The sequence below is a fragment of the Dipodomys merriami genome, unplaced genomic scaffold, assembly GCF_024711535.1.
Source record: "Dipodomys merriami isolate MVZ:Mamm:240054 unplaced genomic scaffold, mDipMer1.0.p SCAF_10, whole genome shotgun sequence".
Lineage (NCBI taxonomy): Eukaryota > Metazoa > Chordata > Mammalia > Rodentia > Heteromyidae > Dipodomys > Dipodomys merriami.
The window spans coordinates 53677763-53688805 of NW_027202271.1; the positions used below are offsets into that span (position 1 = coordinate 53677763).

Consider the following 11043-nt stretch of genomic DNA (forward strand, 5'->3'; position numbering starts at 1 on the left):
CCACCTCCATTACCACCATCATACTACCAACATCACTACTGCACCACTACCACCACCACCACTACCACACCATCACCACTAGCACCACTACTGCTACACCATTACCACTACCACCACCATTACCATTACCCACCACCACCAGCACACCACCAACATCACTACTGCACCACCACCACTACCACCACTACCACACCATCCCCACTACCACCATCCCTACTACCATTACCAACACCAACACCATCACCGCAATATAATCACCATTATCACCGCTATACCATCACCACCACCACCACCATTGTCACTATCACTGTCATCACCACCACCTCATTCTATTATTCTTTCTATTTAAGCAGAACCCAGCCAACGGTAGACCAGAAACAAGACTCTTGATATGGAACTAACTTCTTATTCAGGCCCATCAGCAGAGCTGGTATTTGGGCTGGGCTGGGGTTGCAGAAGAGGCTTACCGGTGGAGATTAGTAAGCTTTCCCACAAACAAAGGAGGGACACTGAAGCTTCACCTCTTTCAGTTTCTTCCTGACAGAAGCCACAAACAGGGCTGGGAGGTGGTAGTTCTTCAAAGACTTTCTCATCAAGGGAGAGCATTAAGGCTATTTATTCCCTAGTTCCCATAACCACAGGGTGTTAGATTTCTTGTTGAGAATTTGCAGAAAATTGCCTATTTCTAGTATTTTAATAGAGTTCTACCTCCCCACTGAGTTCCCAAGTTCCCTGCCAGTTTGCCCTTTGCAGAAGTACTTTTATTATTTGCATAATAAAAGTTAGGGTAGTTGAAAGAAAGCTGACATCACTGTTTCTCCTCCTGGAAAGAGAGAGTATCTCAAAAGCCATAGTCCTGATGTTGAAAGAGGGGCTTGGTAGACTATATCAGGAGCCTGGACAGCTCCTCTGTAAGCCATACATGTGAGGTTCTCTCCATTTCGCTTTCCTCATGGGAGAGTTAGACAACTGACTGTCCACCATTGTGTATGGATTTATAATGCCCTGGTGATAATTTATCAGTACTGGGATGAAGGCAGCTCACATAACTAAGAAGCTGGCCCAAACACTTCCTTAGTATTCATGGGTACATACGTATTTTTATTGCCACTCCTCTCTTCTCTTGTCTCAGTATCCCTCATTCTTCGGTGGTTTCTATATAACCAGTTTGGTCATAGTCTCTCTTTGGTCTCTTTTGAGTTACATGGATGGTTTTTCAAATTGAATGGCTATTTTCCCTGGTTGGCCAAATGTCCAGTGTAGTTTGGCTTTCTGGGTCTAAGTTACTAGGAGAAAATCCTGATAAGAAGATGTCCCCTGTAGAGGAAGATTATTATGGAAAAGATCAGCTAATCCTTTTGACCAACTTGCAAATTCTAAACTGAATTGTAAATTGTAAACCAACTTGTAAATTCTAAATCAATTCAGAGGCCAAAGTTCCAAGTTGATTTGGCTATTTTTTTTTGGACCAAATTAAGGAAAAACTTCAGAATCTCTTGAAGTTACTTAATTTATTATTATTATTATTATTATTATTATGGTACTGGGGCTTGAACTCCAGGTCCTTGTATTTGCAAGGTGGGTACTCTGCCACTCAAGTGATGACATGACATATCATGAAACAAATAAGTTGGTTCTTCTGTGGGTGGCTCTGGGATGACAGGCATGGCCAGGGGTGGAATACTTGAGCCACAGAGCTGATATGAGAGTTCTCAGATGTCCATAGATAGACAAGCCCTCATCATTTCCACATAATGAGGGTGGCTCAACTGCACAGAGCTCCCATCTAGAAAAGGCATGGAGTTGTGGCTCAGCAGCATGCAATTTTTAGTTTGGTGATATCGATATGCATGTAGCTAGGGGTGGCTGTTTCTCAGGCTGCAAAATCTCTTTGTACAACAGTACTGTACTGACTCCATTTCAAGTAAATGTTGAAATTTCAGCTGCATGTTGGGTGGACGTTGAATGCTTTACTTAAAAGACAATCAGTAAATAATTTATAGGCTTACAGCTGATACATGTATTTTTAAATCTAAGTTGTATTTCATCAAGTGTGTTAATTCTGTTCTTTTCTGTTTGTTCTCTTCATAGCTTGCTCATCAGTTGGAAGGTATCCAGCACTGGGGACACTGAAATGTTGCACAGGAAATTCTAAACAGTTGTCACCATGTCCCTCTCCCCTAGTCTTAAGTGCATAGTTAAAGCTGTGAGTACAGGTTGAATGTTGTGGTCAGGGAAATGGATTAGACAGTGTGCTGGTCTGGAGCTTTTCTGCATCCCAATTGGGGAAGATGAGTTAAAACACTCCTGAGGTCTGTTGTTGCCCACCTGAGTTTCTGGTTCCATAGCATTTTACATCCTGGTCACACAACACTCCACAGAGTCATGTGAGACTTTTTTGATAATTTTTATATGACAGAAATCCTTATTCTGTTTATAACTTAAGATAATAGGGCACTATAAATGAATTACCTAAAGTAATATATTTGTCGCTTATCTTTCACTGTTTCTACTTTGTATTAATTTTTAGCTGTTAAATTGGGAAATGGATTCTTATTACCGTCACTCCCCAGTTTTTACTATTTGGTTTCCAAATTCTATTTAATCTCCTTGATTAGAAACAATGTATCACAGTGCAATATTTAATGATAGATGGTTAAATCTGCATGCCAAATACACATGTTGACTAAAGCCCTTTTTAGTCAAAAGCTTATGTTACTCTAAACACTTGCCTAGTGAGAGAGTCTCCCATTGTACCATTAATGTAGTCCTGGCATCTTACTGTGCTAATCTGTGCTATTTTCTGGGACTTAAGATCGAAGGTTAGTGAAGAATCTAGAAAGTTCTTAATTTGCTAATACTAATGTGTATTCCTGCTGCAATGTGAATTACCCAATTTATCAGTGTATTTCAACAATTAAATATTTTTATCTCTCTTTACCTGGATTTCTTTATTTTCCAAAAAATACTTTCAAAAAAGCTACACATGGCATAGTCTTGCATGTACACAATATGTCAACATAGGAAGATCAGTCTTAATGTATAGACTATTGTGAAAAAAGCAAAATATTTTCCCCAAGGAGAGAAGCATTTACCTGAATATTTGGCTCATATGATAGTTACAGGGAAATTCAGTTAATGAAAAATACCAAAGATAAAATTATTAAGAAATTATGAAAAATTACAGGAAACTAGCAGCTTACCTCCTTAGGAATAATGAAGTGAGTGACTTGGACAGAACTTTCAATTTTTAGATAGCCAGCCAGGCATCAGTGGCTCATACCTGGAATCTTAGCTACACAACAGACTGAGATCTAAGGATTGTGACTTAAAGCCTGCCTCTAGGCAGATAAATCTGAGAGACTCTTAAGAGGCAGAGTACCAGCCTTGAGTAAAAAAACTAAGGGACAGCTCACAGGCCCTGAGTTCAAGTCCCAGTACTGGAACAAATTCTTCTTTTAACTACCTTTATAAGAATGTTAAAATTGTGGTTCCTATAGTGCAGAATTAGAATTCTTGTGTGTCCTTGGCCCAGCTCCCACTATTGTTAACCTCATATAACCATAATATACTTGCCATAATTGAGAAATTAAACATAGACACACTATGAACTGCAGTTTCTAATTAGATTAATTAATTTAATGAGATTACATTAGTTGTTCCACTGATGTCTTTTCCTTGGGGAGGGCAGGAGTCTAGGATAGAATCTCACATTTTTATTCCGTTAACATTTACTCCTCGTCTAGCCTCCCCTCCCTCCCCTCTCTTCCCCTCTCCTCCCCTCTCCTCCCCTCTCCCTTCCCCTCCTCTCCCTTCTCCTCTTCTTCCCTCCCCTCTCCTCCCCTCTCCTCCCCTTTGTTCCCCTCCTCTCCCTTCCCCTCTCTTCCTTTCTCCTCCCCTCCTCTTCCCTCCCCTCTCTTCCCCTCTCCTCCCCTCTCCCTTTCCCTCCTCTCCCTTCTCCTCTTCTTCCCTCCCCTCCCCTCCCCTCTCCTCCCCTCTCCCTTCCCCTCTTCTCCTTTCTCCTCTCCTCCCCAGGCCTCCCCTCCCCTCCCATCCCCTCTGTTCTCCTCCCCTCTCCCTTCCCCTCCTCTCCCTTCTCCTCTCCTCCCCAGGCCTCCCCTCCCCTCCCCTCCGTTCTCCTCCCCTCCCCTCCCCTCTCCTGCCCTCCCTTCTCCTCCCCTCCCCTCCCCTCTCCTCTCCTCCTCTCCCTGGAGGACATTTTCTCAGCCTTTCCTGTTTCTTTTTGAACTTGATACCTTTTGAAGTCTACTGCTTAGTAATTTGGAGTATGCCCCCTTGATTGGAATTTGTCTTTCTTTTTATGGATGTTACAGAATTTTGAGAGATGCAGTGTCTCTCATCCCATTGTATTTATCATAAGATCTCATGATTCTAACTTATTACTGGTAATACTGACTTTGACCACTAGGTTAGATGGTGTCTCAGTTTTCCCTGCTGTGAAGTTTCTACTGTTCCTTTTCAATAGATGGTACTCTTTACCCACTTCCTATTTGTAGTCATCACCCATCACCAATCAAGTTCTTGCTGTGCTGCGTAAGACACACCTGAAAGCCCCAATCTATGAATTCAAGGCTTCTCAGAAGAGTAGTGAATGCGCTAAGTTACCTGGACAGCAATGGGGGTGGGGGGGAGGGAGGAGACAAGATTGCTGAGAGCACATAGTAAGGGCTCCTGTGTCTGAATGGAAAAAGACAAACTTTCAGACAGAAATTCCCTGGGCGGAGCTGCAGGGTTAGGTGGAGGAGAAAGCAGCCTTCAGGCAAAGGACTGTGGGTCCAAAGGCCCTTGGTGTAACCCAACACTTACAGGGAGGCGGGGAGTTAAGCTGGGGGGAGTTAAACTGGCTGGTGGGTGGTGGACAAGGTAAGCTTGTGAGAGTCTTGTGGGCCACCCTGGGAAAAGCCACTGGAAAGTGGTGCAGTCTTTGGTCACAGGCACTGGATCTCTCCACTTGTGGCCATGAGGATGTTTGGTCATAGCATCCTGATGTGCTGTTTGCAGGTCTGTCTCTGTAGTAGGTATAACTGGTACTCACACTTCTATTTTGTGAAGATGCTGCTTTCTTATTTAACCTATTATGTGAAATAAGTGGAGGGTTTTGTTTTTTTTCCTCCATCTTTTTATAGCTGGGGCCTGAGACTCATTATGAAACAAGGACCTTGAGTTGGTATAAAAGTGAAAGAATTTATGACTCCTAGAGAAGGACCTGATTCTTTTTATTGTTGTTAGAGTGGAGTGTCTTTTGGGATAATATAGGGCTGAGTCATTGGTTTTTCTGTACGTTGGACATTTTGAATCAATAGAGTAAATTTAATCCTAATGAATAATTAATGCTAGGCTTGCTAGCAGAATTCATTCATGCATAGAGCCATTCACTCAACTATTTCCCCAGTGTCTGTTCTGTTGGAAATATAACAGTAAACAACTCAGAAGTCCAAGATCCTGTGGGACCTATTTTTTATAGAAGGGACACAGAGTAAATGAAGAAGTAGTACATTTGTAGTTGCCAAAAGTAATACCTGAGAAGAGGGAATAGAGGGTCACTTGGAAAAGTGGAAATTAGTTAAATGATCAGTGATGAAGTATTCTCTGCAAAGATGACATTTGTAGGCAGAGACCTTAGGAGAAGTAGCTACCCATGTAAGATTCCATTGGAAGAACAGTCTAAAGAGAAGGGACGAGTTAAAATGTCCCATGCGGTAGAGTGTGACACATACCTGCCTGGAAAGCAAAGATGGCAGTGTGGCCAGGATCAAACTGCAGATGGAGGTGTGGTAGAAGGATCTGAGGGCTACTGTGGGCTGGGAGTAGAGATTCTGGAGGAAGCTAGGGCCTTCTGCTCTGAGTAAGCTCTGGGCCCTTGGATAGTATTGAACAGAGGCATGATGTCATGTCAGCTTCAGCAGGCTACCGGCTGCTGTGTGGCTTCTATGTTAAGCGAGGAGAACAGCTGTGTGGAAGCTGCTGGAATGATCTAGAAATGGGATAGTATGGACAAGGTAACCTTTGGAAGTAGTTTTTTTTTTTTTTTAGATGGAGTGAGCAGAATTTGTATGTATCAGAGAATTATCAAGAAAGGAACCCCAAAGACAGTTCAAAAAGAGGGTTGTAAGTGGCCAGTGAGTCATACAGGAAAAATTCCGCCTCATTAAAGTCAAATGATTGAAAAACATAATAAGAGGCATGGCCCCCATCAGATGGAACTGTCCCCCCACCCCCACCCCGTGGTCACCTGCTGGCAGCGAGTCACTGCCGCTGTCCTGCGGTGCAGGCTCCTGTCACATGACTCATCAGCATCACTCTTGGATTTCAGAGTCTACATGAAGAACTTCTAGGACCCTAGATTGAAGTTCTGAGGCCTTTCCACCTCCAGTGAATGTGGTCTTTACTCCATTACATCCACTCCATCATGATACCCCTCCATTGCTTTCCCATGGCCATCTTTAACATCCCACCCTTCCACCATCATCTCTTCTTCCTGGAATTCCTTTTGGCCTCTGTGGAACCACTCTTTTCTGTCTTTATTTCCAACTTGTTCCTTCCCCTTTTTTCCAGATCACACACTAAGGCTTTCCAAGGTGATCACTCCTTTACACATAACCTCCTAACTCCCACATACCCCCCTTTTATATTCACTGTGACCCTTTCTAGACATGTCTGGTTGAATATGGCTGTATGATCATGGAGACTTCCATGCACCAGAGACTTCCAGCAGGTTCATAATGCCTCAATTCATATCCTAACAATCTGTGTCTATCCAATCTATTCCCTTGAGTTGAATATATTTCCTGTCTTGTTATCAATACATTCATCATTACACCATCAGTACTTATTCCCCGCTGACCCTCTCGCTTCCTGTTTTACCCAAGACAAAACAAAATATAGAAACAACCACCCTCTCCCCATCCCCCACAAGACAGTGGCAGTACTCAGATGTGTTACAGGAAAGCACTTCTACCTTTCCTCCCAGCCCACATGGCTCCAACAACTCTTCCCAATTCCCTAACAATTCCCAAATCAACACTCCCTTGATTCAGTCATCTTACCAATAGGATTTTATTTTTTCTACCTTAGGGACAAAAATCTCTCTTTTCACCTAGTGTCTCATTTCTCCATCCTTATTCATCAGAGCACCCATTAGTATCTAGTCACTATCCTCAATTTCTTTCTAAAAACTGCTCTGTTCAGGTATTTGCCCCTCTTATTCCACAAAGACCAGTTCCAAGGTCACGGGTGACCTTGTGGCTAATCTGAAGGTCAGTGCTTATTCTTTGTCCTACTCTCAACCTTTGATAAAGCTCCCTGAAAAGTTCCATCACTCTGCAAGGTGTCCACATCCTCCCATCATCTCCCTGCCTCTGAGTGCTCACTCTGGGCATCCGTTGTTGATTCTTCTGATTCATGTCCCAGGCTGTCTTTGGACTGTCTCTCTTTTCTGTCCATGTTGTGTTATTGATACCTAAGTTATTCGTCCTTAGCCTTGAGTTTGATCTGAACTTCAATCTTCTATCCAATTGCCTACCTGACATCCTACTTGGGTGTCTTAAACTGTGTCTAACATTTAACAAGTCTATATCAGATTTCTTGCTCTTCCTCCACTCCCCCAGTTTTACTCTTTTGTAGACTTCTCCAACTTAATGACAACATCTTCGAGTTGTTCAGAGCAGTGAGCTTGGAATCAGCCTTAACTCTTCTGTTCTTCACCTCTGTCCCATCCCTGCTTCAGTAAATCTAAAGGTGGTTGACCTCTTCTTTCCATTTACTTCTATTCTGGCTCACTCCTCTCATTCCCCTCTCCTACATGATGGAAGTAGTCTTCGAAAATTTCTCAGCCCACTCCAGTCTCTTCTGGGAATAGCAGCTGGAGAGATCTTTTCCCAAATCAAAACCCTGTAGTGCTCCCCTTCTCTTCCAGGGAAAAAGCCCAAGACTATAGAATCCTGTATAACCCACCACTGTCTGCCTTCTGATTCCAGACACACCCCGACCTTTCATCATGTCATTCCTCTCTCTTCCTGTGCTCTGGCCACAGTGATTTTACTTCTTGAGCTTGTCAACTAGGTTATCTCATGCTTTTGTGCTTCCTGGAGTTTAACTCTACAATGTTATGCTCTGGATCTTTGCATGCCTTTCTTGTTCTTTCAAGACCTTACTCAAGTATGTACTAAGAAAGCACTACCCCTACCCATCTCATATGAAATTCACCCCTAAATCTAACACTTAAGAGTCCTCCATTAGGGCCCTCCTTCTCTGATTAATTTTCCTCCTTGGCATTTGTACTGAACATGCTCTGTATCTTCGGAATTCCCTTATTTACTGAGAAGCTCCCCCACTAGGATGGAAACTCCCAGATGCAGAAATTCTTGCCTCTCGTTCACTGCTGAATCTCAGCATTATTCCTGTATCTGGCACCTAGTCGATGATGCCCCAGAAGTAATTTTTGAGTGACAATAGGTCATAGGGGAATATTTACTTGGGTATGTGGTGGTAAAATAGACTCTCATCTTTGCCAAAAAGTTTGACAATTTGAATCAAGAACATTAAAAAATAAATGTCAGTGTCTTGGATCCAGTAATTCAACTTCTAGTAAAATTGAACATAGAATAGTCCTGGGTATAATGTATGTACCATAACATTGTAACTGTACGAGACAACAAGGAAATTTTGCCTTTATGTGTGTGATGAAGTATGTATTACAAGATATTTAGAACAAGACTGGTCATTAGGAATAGCTATGCATGTTCTTTAAAATTATAGTGTCTCAGTGTTTCCCTCGCATCTTTTATACTTTCTTACTTGGGGGTTGGGTGGGGTGGTTAGAGTGGACACGTCTTGGGGTGATCTCTACTCCTTACATTCTTATTCTCCAAAGTATGAGGACTGACTGTGCTCTGACCCCATGATCCAGAAGTATTTCTTTTTTGTATATATTTTTTTTATTGAAAGATACTATATGGATGGGTTTCAGTTACATGAGTAAGGTAATGAGTACATTTCCTATCAAGCATTGTTACCTCTTCCTTTGTTTATCCCCTACCATCCCTTCCCTCCCCACCTCCCCAACTCCTCCCTCCCCCCCACAGTTGTAAAGTTTGTTTCCAACATAGTATTTCATTGTTACAGTGGGTCAACTTGTATCCTTATTTTAGCATTTGTTATTTCTCTTCCCCTCCCCAACTTATATGCAGGGCACCGGAATCAAATATAGTGAAAACGGGGGTTATACTATGGGGGAAGAACATACAAAAGAAACAAAAAAAATCACATAGTGCATTATAAATATGTTAAAAACAATAGCAAGCAAGAAATAAAACACTTGTGTCCCTGCCTTAGGGTTCATTATGCTTAACATCATCTTATATGGTCATATGAACATAGCTTTTGACCTTTTCTGCTTGTCCTAGACATATACTAGTTATTGCAAATAATGGAAACCATTGGACCTATGTTTCTTTGGGCCTGGATTACTTCACTTAATACAATTTTTTCCAAGTCTTTCCATTTCCTAACAAATGGGGCGATGTCATTCTTTCTTATGGAGGCATAGAAATCTATTGTATGCATATATATATATATCATGCATATATATATATATATATAATATCACATTTTCTTGATCCATTCATCTACTGAGGGGCATCTGGGTTGATTCCATATCAGCTATGGTAAATAATGCTGCAATAAACATAGTTGTGCTGGTAGCTTTAGTATAGCCTTCCCTTACATTTTTTTTTGTAGTAATGGGGTTTGAACTCAGGGCCTTGCGCTTGGTAGGCTGATGCTTTGCCACTTGAGCTACACCTCCATTCTCAGGGCATGTCTTTCTGCTTGTGGTGTTTCCTCTTGGCCCCATTTGAGCATTAAATAGCTCCATACCTGTAAAGGCTGAGTTCCCATGCCATCTCCTGGTAGAATGGGTTCCTTTCCCTCCTGTGCTCCTACACCAACTGGCATATTCCCTTAACAGAGCACTCACTGCATTACTTTTTAGATTCAGATTCATTCATTGCTTCCAATGTGTCTGAATTCTGACTCCTTTTCTTTGTTTGCTGTCACCCCTGGAGACCAAGCTAGCATTCTCTTGTGCCTGGGCCATTAGTGTGGTCTTTCAGTTAGGGAGAGTAGAGAGTAGGAGGTGTGTTGGGCCTTTGAGAACTTCACACCTGTCTCCCTGACACCCAGCCCTAGTGCTGGTCAGGCTCACTGAATAACAATAGGTTATTGAAAAGTGATGGAAGGCCTTTTCTTCTGCTTGACCATTTACCAGACATTTTAACAACTATGGTTGTATTGAATCCTGATACAAATATTCTACATTATAATGTAACAAAAAAACTACATAAGGATACTTTTAGTAATTGGCATAAAATCTGCCCTAAATTTGACAGCTTGTAAGTCATGCCTATGTCATGCATGCATATACTGCTCTCTGGTGGAATATATTTTGAATAGCAGCTTGGAGTTGTGCACGCGCATGTGTGAGTGTGTGTGTGTGTGTGTGTGTGTGTGTGTGTGTGTGTGTTGTTTTTTGTTTTCTCTTTCACCTGTATTGTTGGGGAGTAATCGGGCGCTTCCTTGACTTATTTAACCACTCATTGTAGAAGGAAGATGTTTATTCATAATATCAAGGAGTTTATATTGAGGCTTGGCCACTTACTAGTTGTGTATCTTGTGAAATTTACTTATTTTTCTGCATCTTAGTTCCCTATCCTGTGAAATAGAGACAGTATCAACAATGAAATATTAAAAACTAATACTTATGAAGAACTTATCATATACTACTTATTATCTTACTGAATTTTATTATTATTTAAGAACAAATATGATTTCTGCTTTTCAAATACAGAAACCAAGAGTTTAAGAGAAAAACAGCTTGTACTATTCAGAGAAGCGTGAAGAATAAATGACTTTACACATGGATAATGATTAGAAAGTGCGACATGCACAAAGAGTTTGATGACATCACCATCTGATACTGACAGAGAGAGGTAGAGCTCTGACTCAGGCAAACAGAAGGCTCAC

General features: G+C 41.7%; 1 protein-coding gene across 1 annotated transcript in view; it reads left to right on the forward strand.

Moving 5' to 3' along the window:
• Nucleotides 1-2940, forward strand: part of LOC138838426 (gametogenetin-like) — a 37687-nt gene extending 34747 nt beyond the window's left edge. The window contains exon 5 of the mRNA XM_070037926.1: nucleotides 2092-2940. Within this exon, the coding sequence (XP_069894027.1) occupies nucleotides 2092-2198 (107 nt within the window). The 3' untranslated portion in view covers nucleotides 2199-2940. The remainder of the gene's footprint in view (nucleotides 1-2091) is intronic.
• Nucleotides 2941-11043: the final 8103 nt, after the last annotated feature.